This window comes from Canis lupus, chromosome 26 (assembly GCF_003254725.2).
Source record: "Canis lupus dingo isolate Sandy chromosome 26, ASM325472v2, whole genome shotgun sequence".
NCBI lineage: Eukaryota > Metazoa > Chordata > Mammalia > Carnivora > Canidae > Canis > Canis lupus.
The window spans coordinates 6226962-6246227 of record NC_064268.1 but is presented as its reverse complement, the minus strand read 5'-3'; the positions used below and the strand labels follow the sequence as shown (position 1 = coordinate 6246227).

The 19266-nt window shown below is 44.2% G+C and overlaps 2 protein-coding genes across 3 annotated transcripts in view; both read left to right on the top strand.

The window, feature by feature from the left end:
- The window catches only part of ATP6V0A2 (ATPase H+ transporting V0 subunit a2), a 43282-nt gene extending 31287 nt beyond the window's left edge, over window positions 1-11995 (top strand). For both annotated transcript variants that reach the window (XM_025473647.3, XM_025473646.3), the window contains exons 14-20: window positions 118-236; window positions 1082-1292; window positions 3384-3503; window positions 5228-5347; window positions 7121-7238; window positions 7674-7845; window positions 8503-11995. In XM_025473647.3, the coding sequence (XP_025329432.1) occupies window positions 118-236; window positions 1082-1292; window positions 3384-3503; window positions 5228-5347; window positions 7121-7238; window positions 7674-7845; window positions 8503-8602 (960 nt within the window). In that variant the 3' untranslated portion in view covers window positions 8603-11995. The remainder of the gene's footprint in view (window positions 1-117; window positions 237-1081; window positions 1293-3383; window positions 3504-5227; window positions 5348-7120; window positions 7239-7673; window positions 7846-8502) is intronic.
- A 507-nt stretch (window positions 11996-12502) lies between these two features.
- DNAH10 (dynein axonemal heavy chain 10) overlaps window positions 12503-19266 on the top strand; it is a 133852-nt gene continuing 127088 nt past the window's right edge. The window contains 2 exon segments of the mRNA XM_049102003.1: window positions 12503-12798; window positions 14870-14944. Coding sequence (XP_048957960.1) covers window positions 12567-12798; window positions 14870-14944 — 307 coding nt within the window. The 5' untranslated portion in view covers window positions 12503-12566.

The following is a 19266-nucleotide window of genomic DNA, read 5'->3' as shown; positions in this document are numbered from 1 at the left end:
TGCTTTCTTTTTAAATCTATAGCTGCGTTTCTATTTAAAGTAGGAAATTTGTCGAGTGTCATCTGTGTGTCCTAAAGCAGTTTAAGGAAGTTAAAGATGTTTTGTTTTTGTCTTCAGATTTGGAACCTGGCCACAAATCGTCTCACTTTTCTAAACTCTTTTAAAATGAAAATGTCTGTGATTTTAGGAATTATTCACATGACTTTTGGAGTCATTCTGGGAATATTTAACCACCTGTAAGTACAGATTTTTTTCTAAAGCAGTATTTATAAGCCAAGTTTGGTGTTTCTTAAACTTTGCTTCTTGAGGGTAGGCTGTATGGGTCTTAAAGGCAGCTGGTGTGGGTGGTGATGTGTTGGTTTGATTCTGTTTTGATGATACAGGTTTGTGACTGTTTCAGTGATTTCATTTATTTAGCAGATATTTATTGAGTGTATAGTATATGCCAGGCCCTGGTCTAGGCTCCGGGATCGAGTGGTACTGAAGACAGAGAACAGGTTTTGCCCTCATGGAGTTTAACATTCAAGGGAGGGAAGCATCCAACATGTTCATTCAGATCTATTTCTGGAACTAATTTTTATTATACTCTTTTTGCATTTTATAAATTAGAGAACTTTTTGTTTGTTCACTAGAACTAGTGTGTGAAGAGGAAGAGGTATATTTTCTTCCTATCACTGGGCCTGATGGTAAAACACGAGCATTTTCACTGTGCTCACATCTCTTTTCTTCACGGACGTATCTGAATCCTGTACAAGTATCAGAATACGAAGGATGTTCTGATGAGATAGGCCTTGTCACAAAGAATTGAAGAGTAATTTTTTTAAAAGATTTTATTTATTTATTTATTCATGAAAGAGAGAGAGAGAGAGAGAGAGAGAGGCAGAGAGACACAGGCAGAGGGAGAAGCAGGCTCTATGCAGGGAGTCTAATATGGGACTCCATCCCAGGACTCCGGGATCACCCCCTGAGCCGAAGGCAGACGCTTAACTGCTAAGCCACCCAGGTGTCCCAAAGAGTAATTTACTTTTTATCTCAGTCCAAACTTGCTCATGGTTTGATCGATTCCTTTTTTTTTTCTTAGGCATTTCCGGAAGAAGTTCAATATTTATTTGGTTTCCGTCCCAGAACTTCTCTTCATGCTGTGCATCTTTGGATACCTTATATTTATGATTGTCTATAAGTGGCTGGTTTATTCAGCAGAAACCTCCCGAGTTGCTCCCAGCATTCTGATTGAATTTATTAACATGTTTTTATTTCCGGCTAGTGAAACAAATGGTCTTTACTCAGGGCAGGTAGGTAATGCTCTCTTCTGCTCTTAGGAACTTAAAGGAAGTCCTTCTAAGATCCTTGTTGTATTGATGATTGGAGGTGCTTTCCACAGGCTTCCCCAGCATGTAGGGGCTTTCTGTTTCTATGTTAGAAGACTGTGCCACCTGCTCTGAACGCTGTGCTGGGGGGACTCCGATTGGACATTATAACCTGAACTTGTTGCCCCTTGGTAGCCATCAGAACTGCTGGGAAGAAAGTATTTCTGGAGGGTTTCTGAGGGTTGGCGAATTCCCCTGCTTTTTTAATTACTTTGAAATGAATCCCTAAGTCAGGACATCATGGAATCAGCATCTGGACCAGAGCACATTGGCCTCTCTCCAAAACTGGCTTTTCTAGAATTGTGTGTTTGTGTAATGCCACCTGATCCACACTGTGGCATGGTGGCAGAATGGGGGCTCAGGTGACCTGCTTGTGATCCCAGTGCTGTCACTTCCCCAAAATGGAACTGCAAACACATGACTAACTCCTTCATGCCTCAGTTCCCTCATCTGTAAAATGGGAGTAAAAATAAGACCCAATTTAGAGCATAGAGTTAATCCTATCAAATCCTTAGAAAAGTACCTGGCCCCTGCCGGTGTTCACTAAATGTGAGCTTGTATTGTGATTATGTTGAGGGTCTCTGAGCTGTGTGGAATGCTACAGCATCCCTCCTGAAAGATGCTGCTGTAGATACTGGTGCCCCGTTCCCAGCATCTGTGAGGTAGTGGAGAAATCCTCCCAGTCAGTGTGTCACAGCCTATATTCTCTTGAGCTGTAGATTTTGCTTTTATTTTTTTAAAAACCTTGTTGATTCTGCAAATGGAGCATCTGGTTTTGTTTTCCACATTCCGTGGACAGCTAAGTTTTAAGTCAGATTTGAAGTGCATCTTGAAGCACTAGGGCTTCGTGGTGAGTTACATGCATACTTCCTTTTTTAATTATTTGAGTTTTCAACTCTTATTTATGTTTCTCCTGTTTGTGGTTTTTAAGTTGTATTTAGTTGTTATTTTGTTGAACCTTTATAGAATGGAATAGATAAAGGCATAGCAGGGAGGTCAGTGGGGCACAGGTGGCCTGGTCAAAGATCAGCGAGGGGAACTACCTTTATACATCTCCTGCATGCCTGAATATATGCTTCCATGATTATTCTTTCTGAACTCAAAATAGCCCTTGAGGTAGATGGCATCATCCCAGTGGCTCAGTGCAGACCTGGTCACTCAGCTGCCAGGGGAGTCCAGATTTTAACCCAGTCTGATTGACTTCATAGCTCTTGACTTCTGATAGGACTCTGCCTGTGAACCCCACTTGTCTTAGCATTTTGGGGGCTGATTCATGTTGGTGGTGTGGTATGAGATACTAACACATAGGTACTACTAGCTCATACCCATGTAGTGTGCACAGCCCCGGGAATCTGTGTGTTACACGGGGATGGCCACAGAGGAGGGATAAGCCATGGACAGTGTGATGCCTGGTCATTTGTTTTCATAGCCACTTACAGATCCCTTAAAACCATGCAGGCCACAGTGATTATGTTAGCGTGAACATGCTTTGCTCTCTATTTGTTTTTAGGTAACTAGATATCTCTCTTTTTTAAGAAAATTCTTTTAGTTTTGTTTTGAATCCTCCTTTGGGATTTTTCTCTTGTAGAAGTGAATCTACTACTATGTGCTCACTTTCCTCAAGTAGTCTTTATAATGATGATAATAAAAAAAAAAACAGAACAAGAATATAAAAAAAATGAAGAGCTTGTGTTTGTATTCGCCCTTGTACAGTGTTTTCAGAAAAGTATTAGCTAGAATTTAACTCTGTTGAGAATTTTCTTATTCTTTCCTTACAGATCTGAACAAAATGACACTTTCCCCACTCTGTCAGTAGTGTTATTCATCATTCCAGAATTCCACTAGGAGTTTAGGGAAAGCTCTGCTGGCAGATATCATTTGACTTGTGTCTATCTTCTGTTCCTTGTTATCGTGAAGAAGGAGACCTGGTGTTTGGTTTTCACTCACTGAGTGCACCAGCGACCCTTTTTGCAGGTCTTGTGTCTTCCTTGACTTCCTTCCCTTCTGCGCCCACAGGAGCATGTCCAGAGATTGCTGCTGGTCGTCACAGCTTTGTCTGTGCCTGTTCTCTTCCTGGGAAAACCGCTCTTCTTGTTGTGGCTGCACAATGGGCGCAGTTGCTTCGGAGTAAGCAGGGTAAGCGTGAGCTTGGATGTGTATTTGTAGGTGGTGAGCAGAGTCTGGTTTTGGTTTAAAAAGAGGAGTCCAGGGATCCCTGGGTGGCGCAGCGGTTTGGCACCTGCCTTTGGCCCAGGGCGCGATCCTGGAGACCCGGGATCGAATCCCACGTCGGGCTCCTGGTGCATGGAGCCTGCTTCTCCCTCTGCCTGTGTCTCTGCCTCTCTCTCTCTCTGTGACTATCATAAATAAATAAAAAAAATTAAAAAAAAAAAAAAAAAAAGAGGAGTCCAGAAAACACCTTTTAGAGGGTCTCAGTGTCTTGATTTAAAGCCAGAGCCTCCTTTATTCAGCCTCTGGTATTGCTTGTGCTGCAGAAGCTTTACCGCAGTTGGCCTGCTATATGTGGGCGTGTGGGCGTGGCTCCCGCCCAGTGAGCCACAAAGCTGCTGGGAGCTTGAACAGTCCTTCAGCACTGCTGTCATCATTAAAGGATTTCTGTTTTTAGTTTAAATAATATAACTGAATGATAGAAAACACGGTACGTAGAGAAAACGGTGCCCTCTTATATCCGTCCGTTATAACCAGGGTTCCATTTTGTTAGATTGCTCTCTATACTGTTTGCCAGTGTGCCAGCTTTCTCATTTAATTTCTTTAAAAATAATTGTGATAAACCGTACGTGAGCTGTGTGGAGTGCTACAGCATTTCCATTGTAACTTTTTGAGTGTATAATTCAGTGGCCTGGAATACATCCCCACAGCTGTGCAGCCGCCACCAGCATCTGTCTCTGGAACTGTTTCATCCTCCCAGACTGAGACTCTGTCCCCAAGAAACACAGACTCCCCATCCTCCTCCCCCAGACACTTGCAACCACCATTTTATTTTTTGTTGTTCTTGTTCGACTCCTCTAGGCACCTCCTATATGTGGACTCATACAGTATTTGTCCTTTTGTGATGGGCTTGTTTCACTGAGCACCATGCCTTCCAGGTTCAGCCATGTTGCAGCAGGTGTCAGAATTTTCTTCCATTTTAAGGCTCAGTAATATTCTATTGTATAGCCTGACCACATTCTTCTTAGCAGTTCATCCATCAACAGATGCTTGGGTTGGTCCTTTTAGTTATTGTGAATAATGAATGCTACTGTGAACACGGTTATATAAAAATCTGTTCAGGTTCTTGCTTTCAATACTTTTGGATATGTACTCAGAAATGGAATTATTGGATTACATAATAAGTCTGTGTTTAATTTTTTGAGGCCCCCCCACTCTGTTCTCCAAAATGGCCACACCATTTTACATTCCTACCAGCAGTGCATAGAGGTTCCAGTTCCTCCATATCCTAATCGATACTTACTTTTTTTTTTTTAAATAATAGCCATCTTAGATATGGTATGTTTATGTTCTTACAAACAACTTTTTAATTTAATTTTTTTGATTTCAAGTGTTTATTTAAATTTTAGTTAGTTAACACATATGGTAAAATTGGTTTCAGGAGTAGAATTCAGTGATGCATCACTTTCATACAACACCTAGTACTCATCACAACAGGTATGCTCCTTAATATCCATCCCCCATCCACTTCCCTCTGTCAACCTTCAGTTCTCTGCCGTTAGGAGTGTCTCATTATTTATGTATTCTCAAAGAGCTGAATCATTAAGAGAAAGGAGGGGCTCTGACTTTGTATTTGTCATGTCCTTGTGATTTTAAAGACAATGACTCTCTGTTCTTTTGGTTATTGTTAGAGTGGTTACACGCTTATAAGGAAAGATAGTGAAGAAGAAGTTTCTCTGCTGGGAAGCCAAGACATAGAAGAGGGAAATAACCAAGTAGAAGATGGATGTAGAGAAATGACATGTGAAGAGGTAATCTTCTCTGTTACTAACAATTTACATTAGATAAGAAGCCAAGCTCTCGGGGTGCTTGACTGGCTCAGTTGGTAGCTCTCAGGAGTGAGTTCGAGCTCCACATTGGTGTAGAGTTTACTTAAAAAAAAAAAAAAAAAAAAAAAGAAAAGAAACCAAGCTTTCATAGAGGTAATCACTGTGAGAACAATAATAATCATCTTTAAAAAATAAAACAAACCCCGAAAGACCTGTCACACAAAGCTTCCCAGATGCTGCTCTATGGTCATCTGTCATAAGGGCTGTCATTTTGTTTTTTCAATTTCATAGTGGGATTTATAGTGTTAACATGACCTGCTGTCCTATGAAGTGACTTAAGGTGCCATGAACATTGCTTTCAGAAGATTCTTCTCTCAGTCAGAACTTTGTCATATTTGCAGGAGGAGACCTGATTCATACCACTGGCTCATTTCAGGCAGGAACAGTGTTGGCCTCAGAGTGATTGCTTTCTAGGTCTCCAATTTCAAGAAGTATGGGTTGGTTTTTCTTAGTTGGTTTGTTTTATGTTTTGAAGCCAGGCGGCCCCATGATTTTGGAACCTTGGCCACAGATAGCCCTGAGCTTATTTTCTCCAATCTTTTGGTCAGAGAGAAAAGCACTATTGGCTGATTGTTCTATTAGGAAGAATCCTCACGAAGCACTGTGATTGCCTGGCTAGGGTCACTTGCCATTCCCAGACCAGCATCTGCTTAGTAGCCTGCGTGGACGCCATAACCACAGACTGGGTCTTAAATGACAGATACTGACTGCTAGAGGTCCAGGTTTGAGCAGGTGGAAGCACTGGTTTCTCCCAAGGCCTTCTTTCTTGGCTTGTGAGTGGCTGCCTTCTATGTGTGTCCTTACCGGGCCTTGTCCTCTCTTCTAAGGACACTTACCCTTACGACCTCCCTTCACTGTAATTACTCCCTTAAAGGCCCTGTCTCCAAACACGGTCACACTGGGGGTTAGAGCTTCAACACATGGATTTGGAGGGGGATGCAGTTTAGCCCATGACAGCTGTGGCTGGGAGTATGGGGTGAATGGCAGGAGAAGCAGATCCCCCTTTCTGAAGGGCGGCACAGTTCTGGGCAGACACAACTGAGCCATTTCTGCTACTCTGGTTTGCTTTATTTTCTTGAAACTTTATTTGGTCTTCCAATAAGGACTAAACAAAATTTCTTATAATCTGCATTTTATAATTATGTAATTTAATGTTTTAATTTGGGACTATTAATAATTCATAGGATCATAAAAAAGATCAAGAAGCAGAGCTGGAAAGAGTGTTAGAGTCTTTTCCAGTGTTGTACAGCCTCTTTGCTGGCAGGGGCCCCGTTTCACAACTTCATTGTGGTGGGCTTGCATTTACCTGTTGGATACACACATTTAGCCAGGGTCTCCAGGCTCGTGTCTGGGAAGCATCTGTTTTCAACTGGTGTTTTGTGGTTGCAGAGATGAGCTCCTGAGTCACATTGTGCTGTCTGTGAGGGACAGTTCCAGGCCAGGTGCCAAACAGGAATCTGAGGCCAAGGAACTGGGATGGTGTGCTCTGTAGGTCATAGAGCTGGCTGTGGTGGAGCTGTGAGCAGAGCTCAGATCTTTGACTCACTGTTCTCACACTCCAGCATGTTCTCCCCAGCGTCTCAGAGGCCAGGTCTCTGACTGAGAGCGATGGAGTGACTGTGGACGAGATGTGTAACCTGTGAGAGCATGTAGGCAATATACAGAATCTAACACATATTGTGTCCTCTCTCCCAGTTTAATTTTGGAGAAATATTAATGACCCAAGTGATTCATTCCATCGAGTACTGTCTGGGATGCATCTCCAACACCGCCTCGTATCTGAGGCTCTGGGCTCTCAGTTTGGCTCACGCACGTAAGTTTTCACTTAGACCTGCAATTCCCAAACTCTATGCTGAGACACCCCATAGTGCCACAGTGAACCTCCAGGGAGCTGCTCTGGGACATTTTCACATTTCCAAGGGAAGCACGGTACTATCTTTCAGATACTGTGCCAACTAGTATCGTGCTGGGGACAGAGCCAGCCTGACCTTGGTTTGGGTCAAGCTCTCTCCCTAGGAGGCAGGCCTCTGATTTTTCTGGCATGCCGCATCTTCCTCAGGGTTTGAGATGATCAAGGGCAGGTTAGCTTTTACACAAGAAGCAGATTACATTTGAATTATGTAGGTGTGTATATTATTTTGTGGATAATAATTCAGAGTCATCAGAAGGAGACCCAGTTCCACTAGCTAATTGTGGTGACTCAGTGAGCATTAACAGAAGTGAAATCTGCTGAATGCTTCACCTGCAGAGTTGTCTGATGTCCTGTGGACCATGCTGGTGCGCGTGGGCCTCCGAGTAGACACCACTTATGGAGTCTTGTTGCTGCTGCCAGTTATTGCTCTGTTTGCAGTTCTGACAATTTTCATCCTTTTGATCATGGAAGGCCTTTCCGCATTTCTTCACGCCATACGCCTCCACTGGTGAGTTTGAAAGTTAACTTTGGAACTGTTATTTAAATAAAAAAAAGAACCCCTTCCCCACATGTATATATAACCCCACAAAAATCTGGCACTTAATTTAGGCTGGTTCTTCCCTTCCCAACGCTGGGATCTATATTCAGATCCCTTCAATTAAAATTGTATTTTGTTTCTGAAGTATTATCACTGACAAGTAAAAGCAAGTTTATGGTTGTTGAATAACAGTATATTTAATAATTTTAATTCATTTGGGGTCTGACAGATTACTTTATCTTACTGTAAAATAAAATAAAATTCTTACATGTTTCTTAATGGTTTATAGTATATGTCAGATTACTTGTCTGTGTGTGAAGATACCAATGTGGGGAGAGAGATTCTGAATATTCATGTGTCTGTAGTGTGTGAGGTGGTGTGACGCTTCGTGTTTCCATTACACATCGAGAAAGGCAACCTGGGATAGAGTGTGTGCATGTGTAGATTTTATTTAAGTAAAAACATTTGTGCCAAGAGAGCATGTATGGAATGGAAGCAACTTTAGCACAGCAAGCCACCTCCCCCGCTTTTTTAAAACTTATACGTGTTGTTTGAAGAAACGTAGGAAATGTTCTTCACAATCTTTCATTAATAAACTGAAATCTTTTTTTTTTTTTTTTTTTTTAGGGTAGAATTTCAGAACAAGTTCTATGTTGGTGCAGGCACCAAATTTGTTCCTTTCTCATTCAGACTACTCTCGTCCAAGTTCGTTGACGACATGGCATGATCGCATTGCTGTATCTGACAAGCTGTCAAATTTATGGAGAATTATCATGTTACAGAATTTCACTTACGTCAGATTTACAATAGGAAAAATTCCGTCTTCATTGATTGCCTTATGATATAGCCAAATAATTCTGTAAGATATACCTCTTCCACATGTTAAATATTTTGTAAAGTTTATCAATTTCAGATATATAAATTTCTTTCAGTTTTTATGATGAGCAAATAGATGTTAATGCCAAAAGTTATGTTAAAGTTATTTTTAAAAATAGAGGCTTGGGGGAGAGAAGCGGTTTTGAATGGTCTTAGATATTCAGTTCCTTTTCACCTTATTAAAACAACAAAGAGGTAGTCTGTCGCTTGACGTTGTCAGATAATATTTTCCAACTGCTGAAGTTAAGTATAGTTTTTTTAAAAAAATTTAATGACGGATAATCAAAAAGATTCACATTCTGCTTGATTAAAAGTATGTAAACTTTTTTATTGTATGCTATCTAGAACTGCAAGTAAGGGATTGTTTCTACAATTTTGTCTTGTTTTAATAATTGGGGAAAATGGGATGAAATAACGTACAACAGATGGTTATCCCACTTGTATATTTTTAAAACTGTTCTTATCCTGTTATCCTTATGTAAAACCGATTATGATAATTGTATGTTTGAGAGGTAAACTGTATACTGAGCCTTAAAACCCAATATGACTGGAGAAGATACAATATGGATGTGATTTGAACTTAGAGACCAGCTTGGCTAATGTAACTGAACCAGAAGGGGTTTATACCGAGTGAAAGGAAGATAAAAAGTAGTATTTTGTGTATTTTTATAACAAAATATAAATTGAGTATTTTACCCTAAAGAGATTGCAGCTGTCCTTGAGAACAGTATAATTTTTTACTTTCAGACTAATTCTAAATAAAGGTCTCATAAAGGTATTTAGAGTTAATTTAAACTTTCAAACACTGGATCAATTGAAAATTAATTCTTAGAATCTTTAGTTTAAATCCATCTATTCACTTGAAATGTAGTTTTGAATAAATGTCGGTCCGTCCTAGGGAATATTTTAATCTGTGCAGACAGTCCTTGACTTCAATGGTTTAGTTTAATGAATTTTGAATTAATGATGGTGTGAAAGCGATACTGCATTCAGTAGAAACTGTAGTTGGAATTTTGAATTTGACTTGTCCCGGGCTCGCGATCTGTGGCCCCATCCTCTCCCCTGATGCTGGGCAGTGGCCGCAGCACTCCCATCAGCCACATGGTCACGAGGGTCACTGACCACCACCTGCACCCAACACTTCATTATAAAATAGGCTTTGTGGTAGAGCTCACGTTGGTGCTCTGAGCACGATTAAGGTGGGCCAGGCTAAGCTGTGTTGTCCCATAGGTCAGGTGTGGTAAATGCATTTTCAACTTCGAATATTTTTAACTTATGATGAGACCCCATCGTAAGTCGAGGAAGATCTATTGTCTTGTAAATTATGTTCATTTTTCATATTTTACTGTAACTGTAGATAATTATTTTCAAAAAGAAATCTGCTGTGTTCTCACTTTCTTAACATTTTGAGAAACTTCCGAAAAGGTCTGTCCGTGTACTCTTTCACCTGACTGGTGGTAATGTTTGGAATTTTCATTCTAGCTGAACTTATGGTAGCATTGAGTCTAAGTGTATCTTTTCAGAATGTCAAGACCTGTTTGCTGAGAGGCACGAGCTAAGCACCCCGACATAATTGGGACTCTCCCATTACACCTTTCTAAGTGTAGGAAATATTCCATGCTGCTCTTCTGTGAGCTGTTCCTGAAAGCCAGCCTGGAGTTACTAGGTTTTGTCCCTCATATTACAGTATCAAGCCTAAACTATGCTGATGAGACTCTGGGATGTGATTCTGCTCTCAGGGTTCATTTTCCCTGGGAAAGTGTAATGTTGGTTGGACACTTCTGTTGGGAGAAATGCAAAATCTCAATAATGCTGCTGAGGTTGTAGACTTGTCCCTGAAAAGTTGGCATCTTTATTACTTTACTTCAAGTATCTGTGGTAATAAAAGGGTAACTGATTCATCCCTAGGAAAACCCTGATTTCAGAGTACTATTAACTGATTAGTAAACAAGAGGCATGCGGTATCTGCTGAAAGTTTTTAGGGTCCCCTTTGGTGACTTGTTATGGTCCAGTTTGTAATTCTAAGTAACACCTCTTATCAGGATATAGAACAGAGAGGGAAGAGTCATTTTTTAATTGAAACCTATGCAGTAGTTATGTATCCTATGTAATTATATAAAAAAATGTCTTAGTGGTCCTAACTTTTATGAAAGAACTCTGTAGAAATAGAGTTCGATGGTGTCTTTTAGGCACCAGGGGAAATTTTATTTTTTTCTAAAGCTATAGGTTCCAGTGTTATGTTACCAGAGCAGTTGCTGTGCTTTGTTTTTAAGCTGTTTGGTAGAACTATTATACATAAAATTTTTAAGACAGACTTCATTCCCTTAATAGCAAATATCCAGAGGCAAAATGGTCAGTTATCATGGTGATGTTACATATCTGCTTATTTTCCTGCAGAGAACGTTCATGATAAATGGCATGATGGCCACATTTTCTAGTTTTCATTCAGGTGTTCACTCCATGTGGAATCCTAAAATAAAAATCCAAGGGATTTCTTCAGGAAACAATTTGATTTCATCCTGCAAGGCTAAGGAGTATCCTTGTGGTGACATAACTGTGATAAGGAACTCAAGAGGGTGTTCTGGTGAGGATCATGGTGAGCTTTCCATTCATTGTGGATAGGACCTTGAAATGAATCACCTTTCACTGAATGTCACTCTGCCCTCGTTTGTGGAGTAGGTATTTTTATAAAAACATTCTGTTTTGTTTTCATTCTGCTGTAGTTTAATAAGCCATAGAATATAGCATAGGTAACTCAGGATGTTTATGAATTAAATATTCAGACATTTTAGGGCCTGATTCATTTTGGAAAACAAAAACAAAACTTCTATAACTGTTCTGCAGTCTGCATTTAAAAATAGTAAATTTCTTCATTAAAATTTTAAAGCCAAATTTGCTTGCATGCCATCTAGTGTATCTCCCGTAACGTTATGAAGAAATCTTAATTCAAGATGATGAAAATGAGGCAGTTCTAAGTAATAGTTTTCCAACAGCTAGGTCATTGATGCTGAGCTTTGGTTTAGAATTGTAATACTTCGGACATTCCACTTGTTCCTTGATGGGAAAATCCAGTGGGAAGGCTAGGTTCTTAGGGTCAGCCTTTGTCTAAAGACTCAACTCTGTGAGGGGGAAACCACAGTCGCTAAGTTAAAAGTGCCACAAATGCACAAAAGGACAATTTTGCATCTTCCTATCAGTACTGGACTTCTTTTACTAATGAAAAATAAATATATTTTTTAAAACATGGGTGCTTGCTCTATTACGCCCTGGTTTTGGCTGGAAAGCCAACGCACTTGGCCCCTTTCCCGATCCCAAACGCCAGAAGTCACTCGTGTCTTCTTGGGTCTCCCTCCTTCCTGATGCCGTGTGATGCCGTGTGCGAGGAGGAACCTGCCCCTTGGAACTCTCGGCGAGCTCTTCGCTCTTGCTCTTCGGAGGCCCTGAGATCCATGTGCCTGGGGGCTCTGGCCGTCGGCCCCGCCTCGTCCGTCTCCTCGCCCGCGCCTCGGCCTCCTCCGGGGCAACATGGGCGCGACTGTCGCCCGGGTGGAGGGGCTCCCGGGAGGCGCTCCCGAGGTCCGCAGTCGGCGGCCCGGGCGCCCCGGAAGCGAGCGCGCTGCCGAGAGCAGGGCCGGCCCCTCCCCGGGGTCCCGGTCCGCGCCGCTGCGAGCGCGGGGAGGGGAGGGAGGGAGGGGAGGGCAGGCGGGAGGCGGGGCCCGGCGGCCGTTGGCCCGGCGCCGGTCGGCAGGGGCGTCGTTGGCTGGGACGCCGCCGGTCGCCGGGCTCCTGGGGCGCCGTGGGCCGTGCGCGGCGCCATGGACGACCTGCGGGTGCTGTGGATGCGCGACCGCGTGTACGCGGCCTTTGGCCTCACAGACCCCGAGCTCTTCGAGGAGCTGCTGAGCCGCGACGACGGCAAGGTCGAGGACCTCATCCTGCACTTCCTCAATCAGACCAGCGAGGAGGAGGGCGCCTCGACGCTCTTCTTCTACCGCAGGGTGCAGCCCGAGGAGGTGGAGGTGGAGGTGGAGGTGGAGGTGGAGATCGGTGAGCCTCCCCGCGCGGCTCGGCCTTGTGCCGCCCGGGGGTGCCGCGTTCTGGGCGGAAGCGGGTCGCCGTCTCCCTTGCCAGGGGCCCCGGGGCCGCTCCCGGACCCTCGAAAGGGTGCTCGGAAGTGCGCCTTGGACCGCGGCCTGCTTCTGCGCTGTCTGACGCGCTTCCCCTTCTCTCTCCTGTGGCTCTTCTCCACCGTCCCCACGCCGCCAGAGTGCCAGCGCCTCCCTGCTGCTGAGCTGTCCCTAGAGACTCAACGCCGCCCATCCCGATCCCGGAGGCACCAGGATACGGTGTAGGGTTCTGGCGCCTCCCCCCGCAGCGCCGTGGCCCACACTGTCCCTTTCTGCTTATGAAGACACTTGAGCAGTATTAGATCCTTTGCATAGGGCCCTGGTCTGTCGCAGGACCTGGAATGGGGCCAGTTTCTATTTCTGTCCCTGCCCCAGGCAGGACTTCTCTCCTCCCAGTTAAAAATTATACGAATGCAGACAAATAGATGCTGGCGAGGGTGGTGGTAGGAAAGAGGGTGCTAGTGTCCGCAACTAGCAGCGGCAAGCCCAAGATGCTGTCCTAATAGGTAAGCGCATATTTTTTGAAATAAGAAAATGGAATCATGTGTATGTATTATGTAATCATGACTCATTACATCTTATGTCATGACTTTAAATTGTATTTATTTTTAAAAGTTTTAATTTATGTATTCATGAGAGACACACAGAGGCAGAGACAGACATAGGCAGAGGGAGAAGCAGGCACCCCTTGGGGAACCCGATGCGCGACTGATCCCAGGGCCCAGGGATCCCGACCTGAGCCAAAGGTAGACACTCAACCAGTGAGTCACCAGTGCCCCATGACTTTAAATTTTAAAAAATGACAAGTATTACTGAAGGGCATTCTTCTAAAAATTCACATGACATAGAATGATATAAAGTAAAAAGTGGAAAAGCAAGCCTTCACCATTCCTTAAGTCCTCCTCCCATTCCATTACCCTTTCCAATAGGTAACCACTATTGTTAGTTTGTTGTCTATCTTGCCAGATCTTTGAATCAATCAGTCGATCTATCATCTCTCCCTACATATATATAACGCTAATACATAGTTTCTAAAATCAATCATACTATCTATATATGTATTATTTTGTGATTTGTCTCCCTCAAATACATCTTGAGAAATTTTCATGTCAATACCTATAGATCTACATAACTTTATAGGTTTTAAGTATATTGATAGACCATATTTTATTTATCTATTCCCTATTTACCTTTCCATAGTATTTTTTTCCCACAAAGTAACAATGCACACCTGTCTTCACACTGTGTATCTCTGTGGTATAGGTTTATAAAAGCAGAGTTGCTGGTTTCCTAGGTGTGCATTTACACTACAGATAGGCTGCCAAACTGCTCTCTAGAAAGGCCCTGCCAGTCCCCACCCAGCAGTGGCCAGGCTCCTGTTAGCCAAGGGTCTTGCCAACACTGGATACTGTCAATCTTTTTAATATCTGGTGATCCCACAAATGAAAGGGGGCTGCACTTGCCTGATCTATATTACATGTTTAATAATAATTAGTGGAGTTGAGCCTCTTTCTTAAGCTTGTTGGTCACTTATATTTCCAGGGGGGCTGGTGGAACCATCTGATCACTCTGGGACCTTGACCTTCATCTCCTGGGGAACTTGGTGCCGCTTAAAGCTGTCTTTGGTACCTGGAACATTTCGAGATGACTGTGTTGGTTCAGAAGTTGGCGCCAGTCCACGAGGGCAGGGAGGGGTGAGCAGGGAGGCAGAAGGCTCCAGACCGGCAGGTGGCAGGTGTAACAAGCCCTAACAAGCCCGGGAACTCGCACCTGAGGAGCAGGCGCCCCTTCTCCCTCCCCCGCCCGCCAGCATCTCAGGGTCCTCAGGGTCGCGGGGTCAGTGAACCGCCGGTGCTCCACGCAAGGGCGGGGCTCCCGCGTCTCCCCGCGACCTCCCCCGGGGCGTCGGGGGCGCAGGGGCCTCCGGGGTCTCGCGCGGTGGGATGGATGGCCACGTGTCATTTTTTTCTTCCCTGCTCGCGGCGGTCAAGAGGGCGACTCGCCGGCGGCGGCAGCGGAGGGCGGCGCGGAGCAAGCGGAGGACGCTCGGAGAGACGAGACCGGGGGTGAGTCAGGCAGGGGCGGGCTCCCGGTGAGGGGGGGGGGGCTGGGCGAGCGGGGCGGAGCGGGGTGCCTGCGGCCGGGGGCGTTTTCCGCACACTGCCGCTGCCAGCCCCCCGCCCTCAGCCCCGGGGTCCGCGGAGCGGGTGCCCGTAGAGCATCTGCCCTGCCCCTCCCGCCCGGGCCTCGCGTGGCCTGCACGCGCATCCCTCCCTCTCTGCCTCTGTGGGTCAGCCTTCCAGCCCTTTCTCTTGTGTAGGACGGCCACCGGGAATAGGGGCCAGCCTCCCCATGACCTCTGCTTTTACACACGCAAGACCCTCTTCCCAAGTAGAGTCCCGTTCCGAGGGTCTGGGCTGCGCGAATTCTGGGGGTGCACTGTTGCACCCGGTATAGCGCAGGACGCGGACCCCCCATCGCTGTGGAGGCGCCCATATAGCGCAGGACGCGGACCCCCCATCGCTGTGGAGGCGCCCATATAGCACAGGACGCGGACCCCCCCATCGCTGTGCAGGCGCCCATATAGCACAGGACAGGAAACCCCCGTTGCTGTGCAAGTAGTGTTGGGGTCAGGCAGTCATGTGGTGGACATTCTGTTTTGTAGCCACAGCTTCCTTCCCCTTGTGCAAACCACTTGCACCATTTCTTTTGGCCAGTGTGAGGCACCAGTGGAGGATTTTTACTCCTAATCAGTGGAAATGCCTGAGCTGGAGAAGTTGCTGTAAATACACCTGAGTGTACCTGACACCTGCTGAGTCTCTGCAGGCTCTGGTTCTCCTGGAGTGATGGAGTGGCTTTAGCTTCATGCTTTGTCCCAGTTCTCCTGCTGGCAATTTTCTTTTTCTTTTTCCTTCCTTTTCTCTCTCTCTCTCGCTCTTTTAGATTTCTTATTTATTTATTTATTATTTTTTTCATGAGAGAGAGGCAGAAACATAGGCAGAGGAAGAAGCAGGCTCCATGCAGGGAGCCCGATGTGAGACTTGATCCTGGACCCCAGGATCGCGCCCTGAGCCAAATGCAGATGCTCAACCAATGAGCCACCCAGGCATCCCTTCTCTTCTCTTTTCTGTTGTTGAGTGATTTCATTTTTTTTAAGATTATTTATTTATTTATTCACGAGAGACATAGAGAGGCAGAGTCATAGGCAGAGGGAGAAGCAGGCTCCCTGCAGGAAGCCTGATGCAGGACTCGATCCCAGGACCCCAGGATCACACTCTGAGCCAAAGGCAAATGCTCAACCACTGAACCACCCAGGTGCCCCTTATTTCTGGTGTATTCCTACTATTGACCTAACTGAATTGTCTTTTTGTCCTCATTCCTGAAACTGTTTATTTTATCTCTTTTTGGGCAGTTGCACATATTTTTTAAAATTTTATTAAGTTTTTAGAATTTGAATTTCAGTAAACAGTGTTATATTAGTTTCAGGTGTACAATATTGTGATTCAGCATCACCCGGTGCTCATCAGGCCAAAGGCCCTCCTTCATCCCCATCACCTATTTCCCCCATCTGCCCACCCCCTTCCATCTGGTGACTGTCACTGTGTTCTCTGTAGTTAAGAATCTGTTTCGGATTTTATCTTTCTTTCTTTTTTCCCTTTATTTTGTCTCTTAAATTCCACATATGAGTGAAATCATGTGGTATTTGTCTCTTAACATGTATTTCACTTAGCATAATATTCTCTGCCTCCATCCGTATTGTTGCAAATGGCAAAGTTTCATTCTTTCCTATGGCTGATAATATTCCATTGTGCATGTAGATACACCACATCTTTATCTATTTGTCTATTCATAGATACTTGAGCTGCTTTCATAATTTTATTACTGTAAATAATGCTGCAATGAACATAGGGATGCATGTATCTTTCTGAGTTAGTGTTCTTGCATTCTTTGGATAAATACCCAGTAGTGCAATTGCTAGATTGGAGGGTAGCTCTTTTTTTTTTCATCAATTAATTAACCTATAGTGTATATTAGTTTCAAGGGTAGAATTTAATGATTCATCAGTTGCATATCACACCCAATGCTCATTCCATCGCATGCCCTCCTAAATGCCCTTTCCCTAGTTATCCTCTCCCCCCACCTCCCCTCCAGTAACCCACAGTTTGTTTTCTAGAGGTAAGAATCTCTTATGGTTTGTCTCTCTCTCTCTATTTTTAACTTTCTGAGGGCCCTCCATACTGTTTGCCAGAGTGGCTGCACCCGTTTGCATCCCCCCCAACAGTGCATGGGGGTTCTTTTTTTCTCCATATCTTCACCAACACTTGTTGTTTCTTGTGTTTTTTTATTTTAGCCATTCTGACAGGTGTGGGTGATATCTCATTGTGGTTTTGATTTGCATTTCCCTGATGAGTGATGTTGAGCGTCTTTCCATGTGTTGGCCATCTGTATCTGGGGCAAGGGTTGTTAACCAGGGGTGACTTGGGTCCCCCATGGGGCATTTGGTGAAGTCTGGAGACATTTTGGTTGTTACCATTGGTGGATGGGTGCTGCTGGCATCTAGGAGGTAGAGGTCAAGGATTCTACTGAACATCCTAAAATGCACAGGACAGTGCCCACCACAAAGAATGATTTGGCCTCAAAAGCCAGTAGGGCTGGGCAGCCCGGGTGGCTCAGCGGTTTCGCGCCACCTTCAGCCCAGGGCGTGATCCTGGGGTCCTGGGATCGAGTCCCATGTCGGGCTCCCTGCATGGAGCCTGCTTCTTCCTCTGTCTGTGTCTCTGCCTCTCTCTCTGCGTCTCTAATAAATAAATCTTAAAAAAAAAAAAAGCCAGTAGGGCTGAGACTGAGAAAATGGTGCTCCAGATCATGCACATACCCAGCAGAGCTAAACGGCCCCCTGTGCCACACTTATCCCATGATACTTCTGCCCTTACAGGAATGAAACCTGTAGGTTAGACATATCACTTTCACAAGATACTGAATATTTGAAAATCAGAGGGAAAGGGGCTTTGGCAATGGGCTGTGTCTCTGCTAGTCATCCTTATCTTCTCAGAAGTATTTGTTTTTAACCAAAATGTCCTCCCCTCTGTAGTACAGATTGCAGGGCCAGGATGCTGAGATCAGAAACACAGGCTGCCTGTTCTCAGGAAGGCTAGTTAAGTTTTTTTAAAAATATTTTATTTATTCATAAGAGACACACAGAGGAAGAGATAGGCAGAGGGAGAAGTAGGCTCCCTATAGGGAGCCTGATGTGGAACTTGATCCCAGGACTCTGGGATCATGACCTGAGCCAAACAGCCAAGTTGGGTTTTGATAAGACGGATGGTGGGTATGGGCCACAGCCATACTTAACTGTGGGGCTTCATGAAGACACAGTGATTAACACCTCTAGACAAGAAAGACTTCCGTGGAAGGAGACTGCTTGGAGAAAAAGATCAGGGAAGTCTTCTGGGCAAAGCAAATTAATGTTACTTCCAAGTCTATATTTAAGTGTATTTTTTCTTCTTATTGTGGTAAAATATGCATAACATAAAACTTAACAATTGGAACGACTTCTAGGTGGACAGTTTAGTGGTGCTGCATTCACTTGGTGCATTTCTAAGTGTGTTTTTGGCAACAGGCTGTTGGGGGTGCTCTAATGATGTTGGTACTGCTGGCTACAGACTATTTCCTCTGCCAGTCAGTGTGTGTGCCAGGCACCGAACCACACCATAATCAAATCATCTGGAGTCTGACCACTAGATGTTATTGTCTCCATTTTATGGGTGAGAAAACCAGGAGTAGACCAGTAGACCCCACACACTGATTTGATTCCAAAGCCACACTGGCTTTGTATGGCACCTTTTGCAGTAAAAGCCGAACTGTTTTTGGGAAAGCTCTCTCTTCTCTGTGATCACTGGATTTGTCAGTAACTCTTGGGCCTAGGACCAGCAGGTTCTGAAGTTTACAGATCTGTATCGGTAACAGGAGACTTGAGAGATATATGTATTCATTTTACTTAGGTTACTTTTCTTTTAATCCCCCACAAGTTTTGAGTTTTATAGAGAAAATAGAATAAATGCTAATATGTGAGCTATAATTCGTGTTCTTGTGATAAAACTCCCTCTTAGGTAAAAATCTCAGGAAAGTCACTCATTGCATGTGGTAGCTGGGACATGCACACATGCACACATACACATTAAACTTCCAACTGAACCCACCCATCAGAAATACAAAGACTCCCATCATTATAATGTACATCAAGGCTATGACAGGATTCATTTGTGGAAAACGTATGTGTTGCTTTTTGATAACATGCCTATAGGATGAAATATGCTGTTGTACAAGATGCAGGCCTGCTCTTGATGGTAAGAAATCTACTTTTCTGATCATTTCATTTTGCACACTG